Source organism: Coenobita brevimanus, chromosome 1 (assembly GCF_032717465.1).
Source record: "Coenobita brevimanus isolate Jiangsu-jjx chromosome 1, ASM3271746v2, whole genome shotgun sequence".
Classification (NCBI taxonomy): domain Eukaryota; kingdom Metazoa; phylum Arthropoda; class Malacostraca; order Decapoda; family Coenobitidae; genus Coenobita; species Coenobita brevimanus.
The window spans coordinates 69,989,631-70,011,821 of record NC_136954.1 but is presented as its reverse complement, the minus strand read 5'-3'; the positions used below and the strand labels follow the sequence as shown (position 1 = coordinate 70,011,821).

The following is a 22,191-nucleotide window of genomic DNA, read 5'->3' as shown; positions in this document are numbered from 1 at the left end:
TTCCCCATGACATCATCTGCATCAGTGGACATTTTTCTGCATATTGCCTGTCATACCAAATGCCTTAATCCCAGAGGGGGTGACCATGAACAAATATCCTCCGTGATACCCTCTCCATGACCATCAAGCAGCCCTCCCACCATCTGACACCATTACCTCTCACACATCTCTCGCCATTCTCACTCATACATCTTTCCATCCATGCCTCCACCTCATCTCTGGTCCCCATAATCCCATTTCTCCCATCATGTCATGATCTAACTCTTCCCCTCTCTCTTTCCACCACACTATCATACACTCTCCAAGTCAGGCTCTCATTCTCCATTCACTCCATATAGCCAAACATCTTAAGGTACATCTTCAAACGCTTTCCAGCACATCCTTATCAACACCACGATGCTCCTTAATTTCCTCATGTGCCTGTCCAGCTCTCCACCTAACTGTCTTGTTCTTATGTTGTTGCCCAAGTATCTTAATCTTTTGAAATTCTTGGCATATTATCCTTTTGAAATTGTTGGCAGTGTATCTTACTGTTTAACAAGTCTTGTAAAAAAAAAAAAAAAAAAAAAATGTCCCATATAGTCCACATGATGGATATTTTGTTGTTACACTGTTTCCAATACCTCTACCCCCCTCTCACGTACCCTCCATTGGTGAATCTCTCCTACAGGAGCCGGAGGAAGGCTTTGACTACCGTAGATTGGAGGAAATATCAGTCGTATAGTTGTACCTTTAGTTGATGCACTTGTAGCCCTTCGTAGTATTGGTATCCTGTTGTGGTGGAAGGTGGTCATGGTAGCCATCTTGATTCTGGGTCCACTTGTTCTGCCATAGGAGTGTGTTCTGCCAGTAATAACATTAAGAGCATGATCATTATTTACGTGAAATAGAAAAATGTGGCAGAGAATTGCAGCCACCATAGCTGCTGTGATTTATTGAGTTAGAATGCTCATTATCAGTTGAAGGATTGAACATTTGATCCCACCTAAGGATCATTCTTTGATATAATGATGGGAATCAGGTCTCAAAGTGCTTTACATCTCAGCTTAAATCCTCTAAATATAGGCAACAACATGCTTTCACCAAGAGGGTAGTGCTTAGCATAAAAACTGCATCATCATCATTATCATCACTCAAGTTTTTGTGCCTTAGTGTAACTGTTGGCCACAAGCCATACCCTTTCTAAGTAATGCCACATCATTGGGCAAATGATTATTATTGCCTTAAGTATCTGTACTGAGAAGTCTTGCCCTTAACCCCTATGGTCCTGATGGAGCAGCATAAGAATATTGTACTGTCAGATAGTAGACATAGCATAATAGTACAGTCATATCTCCTTAATTGTCCTTTGGCCACAAGTTATATAATTTCCACATAGCACAATCAAACGTGCAAGACATACCTTGGTGGATTGGGTGGATCTATAAGCAATATGGCTGAGTGGAGTGGCCCTGTATGCTACAAGTTGGCCCTAGTTGCCCTAATCTATTACCCTAGTACAACTTAGCTAGTTAAGTTTGTGCCAGATATCATAATGTTTACATCTAGATGGTAGAACTCTGATTATCCACATGACTCTTTGCCCACCTGTCATTTACTGTATTTAGAAATCAAGCAGTGCACTGTAACTCGTCTGTAAGTAAGGGGGGTAATAAAAGAAAACATGAAAGAATAAAGAACAAATATCTTAAACTGAAGTGACGATAGATACTTTTCTATACATGTGATGCTGTACATTGTAGATAACTTAAAAGTAATGTATTTATTTGTATGGAAATAATGGAACTTTAATGGAAATTATATGTTACTTTATAGGGCCTTTGTAACAGAAGGCCTTACGACCATATTCTGGTTGTCGTAAGAGAATTTGTAGGGTCTCTTCCTAAGCAATTTATCTTTGATTTACCACCTTTCTTTTCACTTCCATGTTATGTAAAACTTTTTAATATTGCTACAGTTCTGCATCAGTAACTTAAAGAGGATTGTATAAGTCTTTTTAATATTGATACAGTATGCATCAGTAACTTCAAGAGGATTATAAAAATCTTTTTGATATTGATACAGTTTGCACCAGCAACTTTACGAGGATTGTATTAATCTTTTTAATATTGATACAGTTTGCATCAGTAATTTCAAGGGGATTGTTAAGCTCTTTCCCCACATTGACCTTTTTTATTTATTTATTTTTTTAAACTCATGCTCGTACCAGACAATTTTATTCAAGTTCAGGATTACTTAAGACTACTCCGGTTTGAATTGTCTTTCCCAAGCACTGTAAGATTCTCTGGAAATGCTAAGAATAAAATCTAATTGATGTCCTGGGATTGAAGTGGTGGAGGTGTAATGTGCAAAATAAATCATGAAGGAAAGGCATTGCGATATCTCAGAACTCGACTAGAAATGTGATTCTTACAAAGAGGGGCATATAATGAGATACTGTGCCTGTGTTTTTTGTTTGTACATGAAGATTTGCTCTGTATGTTAAAGTTTGACATAGTACTAATTCTCATACTGTTTTTCAGTGTATAGTTCTTTATTTTTATCATTGTGTAAATTTGCTTCATAAAAGTCACAGTAGAATTTTCAAATATTTCAGGAAACACCCAGAAGGTCAGTGTTTCAGTATCAGTTAATGGAAAACTCCTTAAGATCAGTTTCATATGGATAAATGGAGCTCTGCCATACCTAGCATTTTATTTTGTGTACCCAGACTCCTCTGCGAATAAAACGGATTAGCTTCATGTACTGTTTTATTTCTTAGCAGTGCTGACTTTAGTATTCCATAGCAGTTGGCATGGTAGGATGTAGATTTTAGCTGTAATGTAGTTTAGCTTTAGGATTGCTCATTCCCTGAAAACAATATTGCTGTATTATAATTGAGTCTTCACAAATACTGGTACTGTATATATATTTTTAAATTTTAAGTGAAACACTGAAGAATCGTAACAACAGATTCATTCATTCCCAGGAAGTCATGGTAGAATCAGCATCATTTTAAATCCCATCTGCTTGACTATGACACCACTTATCCTGCCTTCATTAGCTATAAAGTACAGATATAATATATACAGTATATATATATTCAGACTGCACCTTTCTGTGTTCAGTTGCTTATACAGTGTATATATATATATAGATATATATAAAAGCTTTCCTTTGCTTCTGTTTGCTTATTGTCTTTGCTATAGCTTTCTTTTACCCTGCTTTGCCTTTTGTTCATGATTTTTTGGTTGGATTTAGTAAATTTTGAAAATTATTATATACAGGTATTAACAATTATTGTATATACTGTACCTTAACATTTGAATTTTCCCATTGTGTTTCATATTTCATATGTGTTTGTACCTTCAACATTTTTTAAAAGCCCATCTGGCTGTATTATAAATGATATTAGAATAATATACAAACACATTGATGAGGAGGAATTACATATAAGTCTTTCACTGACTCGTATTTAGAGAATTTTCATAAAATATCATACTGCACTGGGTTTGCTGCCATATTTTTAAAAAAAATGTTGAGTATGTGGCAATGCATTGCTTATCATTGTCACATGTGAAGTAGCAAAGTTGTATGAGCAGCCAGTGTCCTTCAGTTACACTGATGTTCAGTGAAGTTTGTGGTACCAGAGCTCATAACACTAACCAAAGCATTCCAACGAAACCTGTCCTTGTGCTTGCGTTTAGTAGTTTCTGCGTATGTAGATTTATTTCTCATTTAAAATTGTTTTGAGGTCAGAAGCAGTTGATTTTTTTGTGGTATCAGCTCCTCAGTCTTGAACCAAAATTATATTTCTAGTATACTTAAAGGAACATTCTGCCTGCAAACCCTCTAGACTGTAAGTGAGAACTGACTGTGTTGTATTGGAGCTAAACTAAACACATTTTCCATCATCACCACTCTCACATCACATGAATTGAGTTACAGTATAAGTATATAGTTAGCTGAGGTACCATTATTTTCCAAGCATTTTTCCAAAAGTGTATCTTAAGGCAGTAGCTTCAAATAGTTTAATTGATACAATGATTGTTATTCCTTCTCAGGTATCATGATGAAACATTGCTTTACCTAACACTGTACTTTCATAAGATGCATTCCATTATTATACACACTCATTCAAATATTTACAGTATATACACTCCATCCTTAGGTGGGAAAAAGAGAGTAGGATGATGGTGATGATCATAGACTTCTTATTCATACATTTTTTACCACACTTTTCTTAATTGTGTACTGTCCAATAGAGTCATCATGAAGTATTTCATTACAAGCAAGCTCACTTTAACACTTGTTTGCCCTTAAGCACACATTTGCTTACCCTCACAGATATGCTGTACACTCAGCAAAAAAGTGTCTGAGCATTGAATATCATATACTGTACCAGTAATAGGGCAGAATGCGGGGGGAAAAAAAAATTACTCTTTGAGGTTATAAATTTAAGTGATTACAAGGTTTGTATCTACAGATGTCATGGGGACAAGTTACATGTACTGTTCTGTATGTATATGAACAGAAGCACCTTCAAGTAGACATACCAGCTGTTTTGAGATGACCAAGGCAATAATGTTATCTGTCATATCCAGCAATTGGAGACTTATTTGCTGACTGTTCTATTGCCATCAAAAGTTTGCTGACACTGCCTTGCTGTCTGTGGTGATAGAAAGCATTACATGAAGTATTTTTATGTTATAGCAGTATGAAGCATACAACAAAAAAACATGAGAAGGAAGGATACTTTCTGATGTGAAAAGAAGAATAAATAATATGGAAGGCAAGACACAATGCTGGCAGAGAATTATCAGCAAACTTTTCCTTGTGATGGTACAAGTACACACACTTCCGAAGACTTGCATGCACTCATAATCATGCTCATGGCAAACTGATATGAATTTCCTTGTTTTCCTTGTCAATCTGGTCTTACCCTTAAGACAGACCAAAGCCTTGCTTCAGACTCTTGATTTTCATTCTTATGCACAAGAATCTGCTCGATTCTGCTGCCCTTCCAAGCATACTGTCTCTCCAGCCAGCACATTAACACCGTCAGCCCAAGGATGCCTTTTTTGTTTTATTCTTTGCTACACACAGATAGTTTAATGTTACCTAGGAGAGCCCCCTGTTAGTGGGAGGGTTCAGGAAGGGTATATATGTCTAGTCTAACCCTTTCAGTTTGGAAAGTCTCTCCTGATCTCATGGTAGCAAGAATAACACAGAAGATGTCACTGTGCTGAATTAACATGCACTGTTTTCACTCATTCATTTAATTTTGAACTTCATATTGCCCTTGAAAAATCCCATCATTAAGAATGTATTGAAGCTAGTTGTATTTAGTTTCACACTTGAAAGAGGTCATCATAGTTTAGTATTTAAAAGTACTTGACTAAGATAGTTGTAAATTAGGCAAGAACTGCTTCAGTTGGAAAGATTAAATTTCAGTATTGGAAGTTGTGAGCATATAGATTCAATTAGACCCTAAAGAGGAGAGAGTGAAAACCATGCAAATAGCAGTCAATAAGAATATATGAAGTCTTTGTGTAATTATAGGAGTCAAAATATATTTTAAGGACACAGTCATTATTTCACAGTGCAGTGAATTCTTTCCAATGAAAGAAGTATGCCCACATTTGGGAATTGTATTTGTTAACAAGATATAACAGCTTGATTTTGATGTATGTGTAAGAAAGTCAGAGTTGGGCAAAAAATGTTTATATATTCTCAGTAAACACTAATGCCTTATGTTGATGTGATTCTTCAGTTTGTACAGTAACTGTGATAATGTGAGTGATAGCTAAAGTGAATTAATAATGTTGGATTATGTCAGAATAGACCAGGGCAAGCAGAATACAGGGAGCTCTTGTTACATATCAGGAATGTTTTTAAAAATATAGCAACTTTTTCCATATAACTGGTGCTGTAAAATGGGAGTACTGGAGAATTTCATGTATAGGTAGCAATGGAAGTTTAATAGACAGTACTTGGTTAGTTACTTTGGAGTAAAAAAAAAAAAAAAAAAAAAAAAAAAGGCTTAATAAAGAATTACTGTACTGTAATTTGTGAGAGTAAGCTGAGAACCATTCCCCAGTAACTGGACTGAGAGTTTGTGTAGGGTTGTATAGCTCCAGCCATTAACCATATAGTTAAAATGGACTCTAGTCAGTTGTTTTCACCTGACAGTATTGTGCCACTCCCACAAATTAAATACTGTGTTGCACAGTAGTTGGATGAAGTTTCATGAGCGCTAATACTGTAAGGAGATACTAATGAGTCTCCAGTATTACTGACCAAGTCCACTCTCCCATCTGACTACATCATGCCATCGACTGAGTTCAAATGTGTTAAAGATTTGTCAGGTTAGAACAGACGTGCTATAGTTATTTTGTGGTACATTAGTAAAGTTATTCAAGATGGATCAACCTAAATGATGTGAGAATAAGATGAAAACCATTCCCATGAGAGAGTTGATGGGTTATGTAGAGTTGTGGAGCTCAACCACTATTCCTGTAGTTTCCACGGTAAGTACCGACGCCCGTGTGTGCATGAGACACAACTGCATGGCCAAAACCGCATCGTTACTGACCCCTGGAACTGCAGGATAGTGGTTTGAGGCTCAAGACCCGGTGGTGCCACAGCTGGCCACTCCCGCCATCTTGATTGGTTCTAGATGCACTGCATTGGCTGGTCCTGCACTCTACAACTGAACACTGGATAGTCATGTACAGTACAGGTCATACTCATGTCACCTAAGAAGGCTCCCTTGCACCTCTTCCTTAGCATCTTATTTTCTGTTTTGCATTGTTATATTCTCTTGTATGTCATGTATGCCTCTCTAATTCTGATACTAGTTGATTGCATAAGTAATATACAAGGGAATGCTAAGGCATCATGTGCAAAAATAAATTGGTAAGGAAGAGGTACTAAAAGACTTCCATAGCTCAAAGGAATACCACCCTAGAACTGTTACTGAAGCATTTTGTAGCTCTTGACTTGTGGGCAAACACTGCCACTCTTAACCCTTTGCCTTATCCTCTTTTGTTCCCAGTCATGTCTGTCACCATTTTCAGCAAGTACAGGCAGTCAGTGTATATCAGGATGTGTTCCAGAATTTTTTTTCCCATTCCTCTTCATGTAAAAAAAAAAAAAAGAAAGAAAAAAAAAAATGATGCTGCAAATTGTAGGTACCTGCAAATCAGATTTACAGATAGCAACAGAACTTCAGTTAACAATATCTCCATAATTTATTAGTAAAAAAGGTAGCTTAAACAAGGACTTACTGTTTGTAGGTAATGGAAAAAAATTACAGACAGAGGAAACTGAATGTTACAATATGAACCGGAGGAACTGCAGCAGGTTAAAGTAATAGATGTTATGACTTTTGCATAATGGACAGACAGAAATGGTTGATGATATCTGCAGATAATTATCTGCAGATATCTAATACAATTCCCATTATAATGGGAATTGTATTATAGGAATGTCTGACTTCTTTCAGTATGGCTACATCTCTTGTATTTTAACCCTGCCTTCCTCCTGATGGTTTTAATCAGCTTAGGAGAGACTTCAACCTGGGGGGTTAGATGTAGCCTTCTATAATCCCATCCCTGCAATAGATCTTCCACAAACTATATCAGATCATCTCTTTGGTATCCATAATAAGGGGGGGTGGGAGCAGAAATAATCTTATCCTCAGTCAGAAAGATTTAAAAGTGTATTCAGTTATTTGTTTACCCAGAGTCTGATTAACCACTCTCTGTACCACCATTAGTGACCTGTAGTGTTATACTTTATTTTAATTTTGCGGTTGCAGTAAGTCCTTGTTGATAAGTTGCATATATTATTTGATATTCATTTTGTTAATAAATCCATGTTAAATTGCAGAAAAATTGCATATTAACCACTCAGTCGGGTGATGTGTATCTTCAGTTTGTTCATACTATCTTCAGTTTGTTCATACTATCGGCAGACAGTTTTGTTTAAATTGAGAAAGATGCCTTATCCTAAGGGGATTAATGAAGGCTGTATGTAACTTTCTTCAGTTTGAAAAGTCCCCCCACAATTGAATAAAATTGCCTGGAGTATGAATACAATGAAAATATCACATTGAAAAGATAAAAGTTCAACAGCCATATTCCCTCAATTCATTGTACCAATTATGTGAAGAAATTTTGAGATACATTCTTTCCTTATGTTAAGAAGACTGCCTGTATAATCCTGCTGACTGTGTGTGTGTGTGTGTGTGTGTGTGTGTGTGTGTGTGTGTGTGTGTGTGATATTTGTATTTGAAGGTACACTTGCCTTTTCCCAAATTTCATCCTTGAAGTTTATATAATGTCTTGGTTATAAAAGTAGAAAAGTATTACTTATGGCATGTAGTGGCAGATGTTTGAAAGTCACAGCATTGAACCCCTTCAGCCATAGGATGTCATTTATATTTTGTTCTGTTTTGTTCTTGCTGTGTTCTGATGATTTAATTCAGCTGCAGGGGTTGGGTATGCTTTTTATAAACCCCCTCAACACAAGAGGTCACTCCTAAGCTGAATAAAATGTTGTTGCAACAACAAGAATGAAATAAAGTTGATGCACTCTGGCAGAAGGAGTTGAAGAGGCCACAACACTTCAGGAACAGTTCTGTGCAGATCTGGTGGAGTTTCACTGTACTAGATCAGGGCATGCCGACTTCCTTACCACCCTAATTCAGACTTAGGTACATTTTAATTACAAATTACACACAACACATTATATACAAAATAAATATTATGTGTGAGACACTTTTTGTGTGAAACACATTCTATGTAAGAGACACATTTTTTGTGAAACATACCTGGTACTACATACAAAATACAGTTTGTAGAAGACACATTGTACATATGAGACACATTTTATGTATGATGTAGATTGCACATGACACATTTTACATACAAGATAGGACCCATTGTGCATCCAGAACCAAAATGGCAGAGTTGACTAGGCTTTGATATGACCATGTCTGATTTGTACCCAGCTTTTTCTTGGCTAGACTCATACACTGACAATGCATTGTGAACCAGCCTGTGGGAAAATGAACAAAGGAGGGGGGTTGGGAGAGGCAGAGAGAGAGAGAGAGACTGAGAGGTGGGAGGAAGGTAGGGTGGAAAGAGGAGGAAGGGGAAACCAACACTGAAGTGGGTAGGGAGGGAGGTGGTAAGAGTTTGGCAGAAGTGGGAGGGAGGGATGAGGAAATGGGGAAGAGGGAGAAAGAATGAGAAGCAGGGAAAGAAGAAGAGAAAGTGTGGAGAGAGGAAGAGAGAAAAGTTGTATAAAGGGGAAGGGAACAGAGAAAGGGCATAACTATGAAAAAGTTGGATGGAGAGCAGGAAAAGGGGTGATGGCTGAGGAAGAAGGTAGAAATAGGAAGGTTGGAGAGAGGATGAGGGGGGCAGAAGTGTGAGATGTGATGATACTTTGAGAGGGAGGAATGGGTACAGGAGGGATTGTGGGGGGGTAAAAGGAGTTGTTGGAGGGATGAGCCTGGTTTAATGAGAGAGAGTGTGAGGGATAGATGAGGGAAAGAGAAGTTTTGTAAACAAAGCAAGAGTGGAGGAGGAGGAGGAGCAGGAAAGGATAGGAGACAAAATCTGTAAGGGATATAAGGATTAGTTTATATTAGACATATTAAAAGTGAAGGAAGCAAGAGACAGGAATAAAGGAAGATGGTGAAGAAAGAGGGAGGAGAGTAGGGAAAAAGGATAGTGAAATAAAGAAGAGGAGGAAGCAGAGAATATAATGAAGGGAAAGTAAGTGAGGAAAAGTAAGGAAGAGCTAGAAAATAAAAGAGAGCTATTGAAGTAAGAAAGGGGGAGGGAATATGGAGAAAGGAAAGTTCTTAAAAACCACACACACCTCCACTCTTCATTTTCCTCCAGGCATTTATACTTATATCCTCCTCCTCAACATTCCATATTAATAATGTTCAGCTCTACTTCATACTCACCAGTATACATGTAATTTCTATAACTCTCAGGCACCTCATACACCTTCTTGACATCAAATCTTGAAAATAGGGCCAGTTCAATTTCTTTTCTGGATTTTCTTCTACAGCTTTCTTGTCTGAAATGCATGAAAACTCTGCACATATACATGTATTACATTTTGCTAATAATTTGTGAATTTCCATGTTTTCTGGAAGACTTGATAGATGGAGTAGTTAATATTTTTCCGTCTAGAAGTTGCGTGTGACTGATTTCTGCCGTACAAAACATTTAATTGCATCTTTCCAATGACGTACAGGATTTTATGTTCTTGTATTGCTACCATCAGATGATTTTATTGAACCTGGGAGAAACTTTTTGAAATGAAGGAAGTGATAAAGTTGTAACCTTCATTAACCCCTTCATTACTAGAGCTCTGACTGAAGCTTAATAATATTGGATAGAGTTGGCAAGAATAATACACAAAGTAAGTCATTGGATTGAAGGTTTTAATAATACCATATAGAATCTTTTCCTGTACAAAATAACTTTCTGCCACACGACACTTATCAGCATTAACTGTTTGGTTTGCTTTGTGAAATTAAAACACCAACTGGCTGTGTTATTTTGCTTGTGTTATGCCGAGTGTTTTATGCTCTCTCTTGAGCTGTTTTGTGGGTGCCAGTGAGAGTTGTGCATGGTTTTATGGGATAGTCTCATGGTATATTTTTGTGTGTGTGTGTGTGTGTTTATACTATTTTTTTTCACACTTCCATATGCTTTCCTGATATTGTTTCCCTTCAGGGCCTAGTAATGAAGCCCATTTGCTAGGCCTTGCCTATAAGACAATTCATTTTTCACTCTTCTTGCTTCTTTCTTCCTTCCTTCCTCTATGACAACTGGATGTATCTGTGGCTCAGACGACATTTTGCTTCTCACTTTCTGCCACTGCTAAATGCAATGTCTGTGAAGATTTCAGAAGCGGATGCAGTTTTACACGATTTTACCCAATTGTTGAAGTTTGGAGTTCACCACTTTGCACCGCAGATGTCGTGGTGGCTCCATTTAATGCTGGCTGATCGGAAGAAGATTTGGACCAGGACCTTCACAACCACAATTTGTCACTTGCTCTCATGAACCAGTAGTTGGGGATAAAATTTGATCTAATATTTCACCGCTTCTACTTCTCACTTCTCCCTGCCGGCTAATATTCCAAAGCTGAAAGAGGCTTAGTATTTTTCTCTACCCATAATTGATGCATTTAGATCTGGTTTATCAGGGATGAAAGTGACAGAAATGTCTTAAGTGTGAAGTAGATGCAGTGGAATAGTAGCCTTGTAAGCACATAAGACTGTGACCTGTTATAACCATCACCTGCACTGAGGTCAAGTGGTTAGAGAATTGTCTGCTGTTCAAAAGTATACAAGTTCAGTCCCAGGCTGGGGTAGGGGGCAGTATGATACAAAACTCATTAAAACTGACTTTACTGATCTTCCACAAGGTCCACTGACAAGTTATAATAATGCCACTAATAGTACAGTGAACTGAATGAGACAGCCCAGCATGTATTCAGTATGGGCAGTGGGTGTTATCACTGAATTGGTGACATGTGAAGGTGTATGGTATATAACAGGACTACTTGGCCTCAGGGGATGGGCTGTGGAGTCTTACCCCCAGATTCAGACTCGTAAAAAAAATACATATGGTATATGCAATATATATTGATTTTGCTCGAGACTAAAAGTCACCGATACATCATTGACCATGGCTGACCAGACTAATGATCACAATATCCACCAGACTCTCTTGTAACTCTGTCCTGTTTCACCAGAGTTTGTTCAGGAAATTCTCATTATAAGGCAGGTTTGATGAGTCCCAAAACATCAGCTTCTTCCATAGAATTCTTCATAGCAAAGGGAATATCAGTGAAGGGGATTATCACATGGTTGGCATATACCAAACATTGAAAGATTTTCCATGCAACTCTCCATAGCAAAGGAAACATCAGCAAAAGGGGACAAAAAGTTAATGTTGACCTGCTCCAAAATGTATTCCCCCCCTCCCCCATACAACTCTTTACAGAAGAAAATGAATATTAAATGGAAGGAACCTTTAATGAGGACTTTCTGTGCAATGTTGGCTGTGATCATGACCCATGCACCTCACTGCCTATGGTTTTTCATTCATCCTTCGTTAATGCCAGCACCACTGTGAACCATCCATGACTGCTGCTTTACTAGTCATCTATTCACTTCTTTTCCCGAATATAAGTTAAATGTAAAGTGTCAGTTTCATAATACTGTAAAGTGTGTAGATGGAAGAGTTTTATTCCCATACAGAAAAAATCTTTTTTATTATTATTATTACTGTTTTCTGGGGGGGGGGGGAAGATTTGGTGTAGTCAGTATGAGAACATTATATCCAGAATTCATGTGATGTGAAATTTCTGACTGTTGTGTGGAGAAATTTTGTTGACTCGAACTGGATGGTTTACTGTGCTGTTATATTAAGCCCATAGTTTGTATATATGTTAAGTACATTTATATATATACTGTATAGCCATGATGTTGAATGTTGAAGTGTGCCACATTAATGCATCTCCTCTGACCATTCTGTGTGTAGATGGTTTTAATGGTTGTCATGTATGTAACAGTAAGATTATTAAGAAGTTAATGATATCGTCATTGTTGATATACAGTAAGACCTTTTATGCTTATCTCAGTATTCTAGTATATCATAATTCCAGCTTCCACAATTTTTCACGTGATATACTGCAATTGGTCAACATTCATGGTTTTTGTGGTATGATAGAGGGTGAGCACAGGCTATTGTTCATGAGTGTACAGTACAGATATTTATACAAAACAAGGCACCCTAATATGATGTGTTTTAGAAAATTAAATAAGAAATGCAACTGGAGCCAATTTGAATAATTTATGTATCTTACATTTCCATTATTGTGATGAGTATTTACTTGGATTATCAGTCCAGTTAATAACCAGAAAAGGTCTTATCTGTAAATAGTGTTGTTTAATCATTCAGTTTTGTACAAACTAAAAATTTGCTGAAGAGTTCAGGCTTTAAGTAATTAATATTGTTGGTGGTCAGTTCTCTCTTTCTTTCTCTCTCTCTCTCTCTCTCTCATTTTTTATTTATTTCTTTTAAAGATACTGTATGAAGTTTTAAAATGTTCAATATCTTTATTAATTACAATAAATGTAGTTTATTATTTTGATGTTTGTGTTGCTGTCGTTGTACATGAACAGCAAGTAGAGTAAATTATTACTGCTTTGGGATATTTCAACTTACTTTATAATATTATATTTTCCCCACACAGGGTCCATTCCCATATAGATGAAGTGATACTAATATTGTTTGAATAATTGTGACAGTGCTTTTAGCTCTACATTTCAAAAGCATTTTAACTCCTTCACTACAAAAGTCTCCCAGCAGGCTGTTAAGATCATTCACTGGTGGTAAATGTATAAAAACAGAATGCCTGTATATCATTGAGGGTTGTAGCAAATGCCTCTAGTCACTTTGCTATATAAGGTGATGTTATAGCTAAATAACCTCATCTAATGATCGCAACATGAAATAGGAAAGCTAACACAGTGGAATGGTTACTGGTTGTGGAGATATCTAGAATTCTTTGACCACAGTGGCAACTCTTTTACTGGTTATTTATTTTTGCTGCTGCCAGTTGATAGTTTTATTCAGTTTGGGAAAGACCCCCTTCATAGCAGAGAGGCTAAGGGTGTTTGTTTCTAACCCCTGCCCTTCAGAAAGGAGAATAGCAAGCCTGCGAGATTAATGGCAGTTGTGTCTAACTCCTAACATCTTAAATAATCCTGCTTAAAATTAACCAAATTGTCTGTTTGGTGCAAAAGCAAAGTAAAACTTCCTGTACTGAAGGAGTTAATACATTATTGCAATTTGTCATCAAGGCAGCTTTTGTTTACCTTTTGCCCCACTGCGTGTACCCCACAGCAAAGCCTGGTGAGTGCGGTGTCGTTCGACCTGCATGGCCAGTGGTACCACAACCTGGCTAACTACAAGGGAACCATTGTCTGCCTTAAGGTCATTCCACTGAACCAGAGGCGGCCGGAGTTGAGTCGTAACACCATGAAGGACATGAGGTGAGTGGATCTGAGTTTCATCACAGATTATCAGGTTGTTCATTTGTTTGGTTGTGGAAAGAGAAGCTGGGTGGGTATGATAAATGAATGTGTGAGAAAACATGTGGTAATTATGAAGCCAGAAAAATGACAGAGGTAAATGTATTTATCACCACTAGAAAGGCTCTTGCTAGTTCTGCTTTCATACTCTTTCCATCCTTGTTTTCTGGATCCTACTTTACCCCAGCTGTTGGTGGGAAAGAGGTCAAAATGATGATGATGATGATGCATGATGATGAAAGAAACATTAACTTCCTTACGGATTTCTGTATTCTCATCTTGAGGAGACATGAAATGAGTAGTGTAGCCTTATTGTAAGCCAGTATCTTTTGGATAAACAAAACCTTAATCCCAGGAGTGGCCACAGACCAGTTTCCTCCATGTCGGTATATCCTCCACCATCTGGCTGCCCCTTATCTAACTTACATAACTCTCAGTCACAGACCACTTCACCTCATCCATGATCTCTCCCTCCCCCTTTCCCCAATTATTTCACTTATGCATTTCCCCAAATATGTAGGAATAATTCTTCCTTGTATCACTCATCTTTGGACAGGAACATGAGAGAGATGAAGCAGGACAATATCTGCTCATTTGTGGGTGCATTTGTGGAGTCAAAGAAGAGTAACCACTTGGACCAGACGAAGGTAACACTGGTAACAGAGTATTGCATGCGTGGCTCATTGCTGGATATCCTGGCCATGGAGGACATCAAGCTCGATCAGCTCTTCATATCATCACTTGTGCACGACTTACTGAGGGTGAGAACATCAAATGGTTTTTCCAGATGACCCACTCCAGTCTGATATAGTTTATTCCATTTACCATCAGGTGATTATATTCAGTTTAGGAGATACTTTTTCAGAATGGAAGCATTAGATATAGCCATAATTAACCTTTTTAGAACTATACTATACTCATTTTACTCTAACTTGGCCCAGATTTTCATCTGCTTGCAATTTTATTTCATGTAGCTTAGTGGGAGAAAAAGACAGCAGTAAAGCTATACATCATGTTCACAGCACTTTTCCTTGACTGGCACCATATTCAAGTGTTAATCTTCTGTTATGATTCAGCATTCAAGAGGGAGAGATGGCAATTTTAGGCCAAGTAAGAATAAAAAGTGTATAAAGATCCTTCCTGAATTTAATGAAAATCTAGTAGTCCATCCATCTATCATCCAGTCCTATGTAGCCCCAAGAGGAGTGTAGGAGCCAGGGGCTAGAGAAGTTGGTCCTGACATTTAAGATGAGAATGACCAGCCTCACTCATCCCTGAATGGCATTATTTGAGCAATAAACCCCAACCATCCTTTGGATATAGACCTGCACAGGCTCAATCCGATTGGAGTGCCTTAATTACCCACTAAACCACCAGGTGCCATTAATTTGGTTATATAGTTACCACCCAGGGTAGTACATGGCTTCCTGGTATACTGGAAACCACTTGGTTTGTCACTCAGTGTAGAGTCACCAATAGGCAGAAGGAAGAGGAAGGAATGAAGGAAAGAAAGACAGAAGAGGGAGTGTAAAGTCACCCATAGGCAGAAGGAAGAGGAAAGAATGAAGAAAAGAAGGACAGATGAAGAAGGAAGAAAGAAAGGGCAGACATAAGAATAATATAAAAAAAGACGTCAGAGTGAGAGGTGTACTGCACACATGGCTCATTGCGTGGCCATGAGGACATCAAGTTCAGTCAGCTCTTCATACTGTCGCTTGTGCAGAATTTACTTAGGGTGAGAATGTTGTAGTTTACATTGAAAGAATTGCATCTGTGTATCTGTAGCCAAGCACTTTAATCGCAGACAGGGTGGCCATGAGCAAATCGCCTCCACATTGGTCTGTTCTCCATTATCAGACTGTTATCCATTCATCTCACACCACACTCATTCAAATCTCTACCTAGCTATGGAAAAGCTGGGAGGAGGGGGTGATGGTAACCCTATCATTGTTATTCTAGGGCATGATCTTCCTTCATTCGCATTTTGGGACCCACGGCAACCTAAAGTCATCTAACTGCGTGGTGTCAGGGCGCTGGGTGCTGCAGATCACTGACTATGGCCTACACGACCTACGCAAGGAGCCACTCGCCATGCTTGAGAGGGATGACCAAGTTCAGTTTAATAAAAGTACGTATTTTTAGTCTTGTATTCTAGTAGGCGTAAAATGCTTCCCGGCTTCCCTTCCTTAGTATTTATTTAGATTATTCAACCTCTTCTTTAGTATTTATTTAGCTTATTTGACCTCTTCATTAGTATTTATTTAGTGTATTCAACCTCTTCTTTAGTATTTATTTAGTTTTTTTGACCTTAGCATTTTCTGGTATGTTATGAATTAGACCTATATTGTAGGTGGACCCCTAACCTCCTCCCCCCTCTCCCCCTGCCCCAGACCTGCTATGGCGTGCCCCTGAGGTGCTGAGGGCGGGCATTGACATACCGGGCACAAAAGAGGGCGATGTCTACTCCTTTGCCATCATTCTTCACGAGATCATTGGCCGCCAGGGACCCTACGGCATTTATGACTCTGCTGATGATGACAGCTCCGGTGAGATTGGGTGGCTTGGCTCAGCTTAAAGCTGATGAAAACAGATAGAGAGCAGTTCAGTCACTACAAGTAACTCCTTTTTCCACCAGTCATCCCACAGCCATCACTACACTGCCACACCTCACATTGCCATACAACACATCTCCAGCAGATAGATGAATAAGCATACCATTACAGATAAGTAATTCATTTTCCCTCCACCCTGCAGCCATTATCAACAAGGTTAAGGCTGGGCAGACCGTTAATGGATCCTTGTACCGGCCGGACCTAAACAAAATTGTGGACATGCCTTACGGGTCTGACGAAACCGTGAGGCAGGTCATGCAGGACTCATGGGCAGAAGAGCCACAGCAGAGGCCATCATTTAGGACACTAAAATTTAAGCTCAAGGTCATGAAGGACAGAAGGTGAGACCATGGTTTATTTGTAGTTTATGTTAGGTTACTGTAGTCTGGGTTAGGGTAAGTTGGTGTTTAGGCTGGGTTATAGTATGTTAGGTTACTGTAGAAAACTGACCCCATGTCATTTCCATAGTTTCAGAAAAGTGATCCTGGGTCAGTTTTCTTTCCAAATGGAAAAGTGGTCCAGGGTCATATTTCAATGGAAAAGCAATTTGGGGCCAGTTTTGTGTGAGTATACTGTAAGAGCCTGATTGTGTTAATCGCTGTGTTGTAGTTTATAGGCATTGATCCTAGGGCATTGTGTTAATCCAGCATTTCTTTACAGTCGTAAAGGGAACCTGATGGACCACATGGTACAGATGATGGAGCAGTACAGTAAAAACCTGGAGGAGCTTGTGGCTGCACGCACACAACAGCTACGAGATGAGCAACGCCAGACCAAGGCATTGCTTCACCGCATGTTGCCAACGTGAGTATTACACATGCCCTTATCTTCATATCTCCATATAGAATATAAATAAAGGAGGCTTATAAACAGAACTCACTCTACTGTCAGGGACAAAAGTTTGTTTACTATTTCACAGTGTCTGCTCTAAAAATATGGCATCTCTTTCACTTTGCATGGGCAAAGAAATATTCCAAGCCTCTCTCAGCATAGGAATATTGGCCCCAACAGAGGACAGTTTGAAGTAGAGGAGTTGTAGTATTAGGTGACCTTTTATCCATGACTGTTCCTCCTGCTTACTTTTTACTCCTCCCACACCACAACACACTTACTCACCTTAGGCACTTCATTCTCACGGCACACACACAGTCTTTCAGTCAGGTGTAACCTCAGCTAAAGATCTCTGGGAGTGCCCAGTTGAAGTGGCCAGTTTCCTGCAGTTCAGTGGATTCGTGTCCAGATGAGCTTGGGACAACAGCAGCAACAACAACCACTCACCACAGTCTCCTCTGTAACCTAACCTAACTTAACCAAACCAATCATAACATAACCTACCCAAACCTAAGATACCTGACCTAACCTAATCTAACCTGACAGCCCAATCTAACATAACCACATCTAACCCATCCTTTCTCTTGGACAGTTCTGTGGCTGCCAGTCTAGCTCAGGGCATCGCAGTGGAGCCGCAGGGTTTTGATGCCGTCACTATCTACTTCAGTGACATTGTGGGGTTCACCTCACTGTCTGCTGAGAGTACACCCATACAGGTTGGTCACCAACACTCAGGCAGGGATGATGTGATAGTCAGTCATGAGGCTTGGTGTATTTTAGGTGCAGCAGATATAACAAACAAATCTGCCCTCATGCCCTAACATCTCAGACATGGTGGTGGTAGTATTAGTAGTAGTATTGATAGTAGTTGTAGTAGTAGTATATGCAACTCCAGGCTCATCTTAATGGAAACTCAGTGGACTGCAGGCTGAAATCGCCCTTCTTCTGCAGTTTACCATTCTCCTTTCAGGGAATAGGAAGGGGATTGAGGGATGTTTGTTTAACCAGGCAGCTCTCATCCAGCCATATCAGTGCCACCACAGGAAGGTGTTTCTCTTCAGCACCCATCAGGCAAAATGAAATGGGATTGCTTCTTTCTCTCTAGGAGAGAGATAAGCAATGTTATATATTTCATCAAAGATCACCTCATAAAAAGAGTTAACCCCACTGTTTGTTGGGCAGGTGGTGCGGTTACTTAACGACCTATACACACTGTTTGACAAGATCATCCGAGGCTATGATGTGTACAAGGTTGAGACCATCGGTGACGCGTACATGGTGGTGTCCGGCCTGCCCAACAGAAACATGGACAGGCACGCCGGTGAGATCGCATCCATGGCACTGGAGTTGCTGGATGGGGTGAGTTGGGAGAACTTATTGCATAGTCAGTGATAAAAGTTTGCTTATAGCTGTAATCATCATTGTCATAATCATAATCATCATTATTGTTATCATCCATGGTGATGATGATGATGATGATGATTATAGTGAACAGTGATGCAATTTCACTTTCTATGGTGCCCACAGGTCCAGAATAAGTTTGTCATCCATCATCGGCCCGATAGGAAGCTGCTGCTGCGAGTGGGGCTGCACACAGGTCCTGTCATTGCGGGTGTGGTGGGGCTTACCATGCCACGATACTGTCTGTTTGGTGATACCGTCAACACAGCTTCCAGGATGGAGAGGTGAAATTTATGTTTAATTTTAATTCTAATATTTGTGTTCAGAGACCTGACTGTTCTAACTTGTAGGTCTTTTTTACTTTGGTGGAGCTCTGCATAAGTTGTGATCTTGAGCCAGTACCGTACAACAATGCCAGCAATAACAACACTTAATTAAACAAATCTGTTGCTACCATGTCATAGATCAACAATGAACTGTTGCACATCACACTTCATAACAGTTCCACAGTACACACAGACCACAACATTAACCATCCTTCATTAGCCAGATCAGCAGTGGTGAACCTATGTGCACATGTATCTTGCACCAGTGTCACAACATACTGGGGTCATTACTACAACCCTTCACTTGCCAGATTTAGTCCCTCCCATGTAAGACAGCTTTGGTGAAGCCTTGCACACCCACATGTCATGCCTACACCACAACATGAACAACAACCCTTCATTAACCAGTTCTGTTCCTTCCTCATGTGTTTCAGTAACGGTGAGCCACTACGCATCCACATTTCACACCAGTGCCATGATGCACTGAAAAAGCTTGGTGGGTACATAGTGGAGAAGCGTGGGCTGGTCAAGATGAAGGGCAAGGGTGAGGTTCTGACGTACTGGCTGACAGGTGCCACCAGCGAAGCCATTCAGCCCAGGGAACGCTCTGAGGCAGTGTTGCAGCCATTGTTACGGCTCAATGAGTGCGACAGTGAGATTAGGAGGAGAAGTCCACGCCTTGACAGCATTGGTGCCAGGACATCCAGTATTTCCAGGTTTTTCCCAGTTGTATTTTTGTTGTTCAGTATTGAGTCAAGCGTGTAATGCCTCTTGCTGTGCCTGTGCCCATATGTGCGTGCGTATGTAGAGAGGGAGTAGTGTAGCTAGGATGGTTAAGAGGGTATATGTTAATCTGAAGATGGGAGAAGGCATGGTAATTTAAGGAAGGTAGTGGACAGATACAGTAACTGAATATTTGAAAAAGTTAGGTTTGAAAGTTGATGAGGATAAGGAATTGCGAGAGAATCGAGTTGCCTGGATGAATTACTGTATGTGCAGAGTTCATGACAAGGGTTTTGTAACTCTTTTTCTTTTTACCTTAATAATCAGTGGATTGGCTGTCTTGCAGGTGTATGTGAAGTGCTTTTTTATAGAAGGGGAAAAAAAAAATGTGCAGCTGGTTATGCCCATAAAGTGGAACCAGGGTTCCGTGGGCTTAAATGCTGTGTAAATTATTGTCTTGACAGTTACACAAGGAATACTGTTACTCAGTTTCTAACTTTTACACTTTGTATCTCTTTTGTAAACCTTACCTCAGCCCATCCATAGATGAGAAAGAGTCAGGATGATGACAGTGATGACACATTTTACCAGGAATATGGAGGAGACTGGTGACATTAACGGTGGTCTGGGAGGTTTCCATCACTTTGCTGAGCGGCGGGACTCTCCACGCTCAGAGATCTTCCACCGTCGGCGTTTTAGCACAAATTTCAGGACCTCCAGTGTGGATAACACACCACGTGGTAGCCTGCTGTGTCCTCCTCCGAAGGTATAACACAACTTAATCTGTTGATCTGTCTTAGTGCATCTCTCAATATGGCATCGGTCTGTCTGTATTTTGATGGCCAAATGTAATTACTGTACATTGGAGAGTTAAAATGACTTGTAGCTGAGAAGATTCATTCTTACCTCATACTTAGAGATACTGAATTGCAGTCACAAGTTAGTATTAAAGTTATGGGAGTGGCCCACTAATTAAAAATTGTGGCTCAACTCATCCAGGAGACCCGTTCCTACCATATAACTGAGTCGTATCAAATTTCATGCTGTCACAATTTACTAATCAACTTCTGGGAATAACCTAGTTCCATCAGGTAAAATTGAAACTGACTGCTGTATGAGTATATAATAGTAACAGGATACTCATTTCTACTTAATGACAAAGACTCATCAAAGTTCATGCAATCATGACTTAGTATTCAAGCTGTGGGAGTGACTCAGTTCTGTCAAGTAAAAACAGTCTCTCTGTAATGACATATTTACAAACTTGCAGTTAAATGACAATGAGAAGGAGAGCACCATGCACCAAAGCGTTAGTATGGATGAGCTGCATCATTCTGGGGTCTCCTTGGAAGTGCCAGCAGTAAGAAATGTTGCCCATGAGGCCACACCATCATCGTCCGAACCCACACTGCCCATCGAAGACAGACGAGGGGTGAACTTCAGTCCCCTGGCCACCTCAGACAATGTCACAGCTGGGCAGGGTCACGGGGAGGGAGACCCCATGTTGAATGGTGATGGTGAGGCGGACCCAGAAGACATAGAGTTATTCAGAGGTGACAACAGCCCACATCTCTCCCAGAGTGCAGTCGGTCGGCCGTCCAAAGTCAGACTGTGGCTGGATCGGATACGAGGGGTAATCAAGTACCCACAGCCAAATTCTCAGATCACCAATAAGCTCTCGGCTAATGGAGTGAGGAGTGGGAATCTTGTTTAGTATAAGGTGGCTTAGCCCTCCCACCAGTACCACACTCATGTATATACCTGGGAGTGGCACGCTCTTCCATGCCAGTTTTATGTGACAGTTTCTAACATTTCTGTTGTATGTTGTGGACTACAGTAGCATAGCCTCAGGCCACCACACTTTCCAGGGCTTGATATGGGGACTGGCTGTTACTGTTACTGTTTTATTGGAGTGTGCCACATAACTGCATGAATTAGCCTGTATTAAGTTTTATAAATAGATTACATAATATACAAATTATGTGCAGTTACTCTGAAAATTATAGAAATACAAGTCTTGAAAGAAACATACAGTGGTTGAATCAGTATGTGCATTAAATGTTACTCATAACTTACATAAGAATGACCTGAAAATACTATTGAAGAACTCTAAAATGCAAATCTTAAAGAAAAGAATCATATGTATCAAATGTTACTTATAGGTTACATGATAAAAAAA

General features: G+C 39.5%; 1 protein-coding gene across 1 annotated transcript in view; it reads left to right on the top strand.

Moving 5' to 3' along the window:
* LOC145391089 (receptor-type guanylate cyclase Gyc76C-like) overlaps positions 1 to 21,726 on the top strand; it is a 152,266-nt gene extending 130,540 nt beyond the window's left edge. The window contains exons 14-25 of the mRNA XM_080265812.1: positions 13,932 to 14,080; positions 14,676 to 14,880; positions 16,079 to 16,247; positions 16,510 to 16,665; positions 16,874 to 17,072; positions 17,392 to 17,535; positions 18,155 to 18,278; positions 18,745 to 18,921; positions 19,090 to 19,247; positions 19,724 to 20,005; positions 20,604 to 20,778; positions 21,283 to 21,726. Of these exons, the coding sequence (XP_080121938.1) occupies positions 13,932 to 14,080; positions 14,676 to 14,880; positions 16,079 to 16,247; positions 16,510 to 16,665; positions 16,874 to 17,072; positions 17,392 to 17,535; positions 18,155 to 18,278; positions 18,745 to 18,921; positions 19,090 to 19,247; positions 19,724 to 20,005; positions 20,604 to 20,778; positions 21,283 to 21,726 (2,382 nt within the window). The remainder of the gene's footprint in view (positions 1 to 13,931; positions 14,081 to 14,675; positions 14,881 to 16,078; positions 16,248 to 16,509; positions 16,666 to 16,873; positions 17,073 to 17,391; positions 17,536 to 18,154; positions 18,279 to 18,744; positions 18,922 to 19,089; positions 19,248 to 19,723; positions 20,006 to 20,603; positions 20,779 to 21,282) is intronic.
* Positions 21,727 to 22,191: the final 465 nt, after the last annotated feature.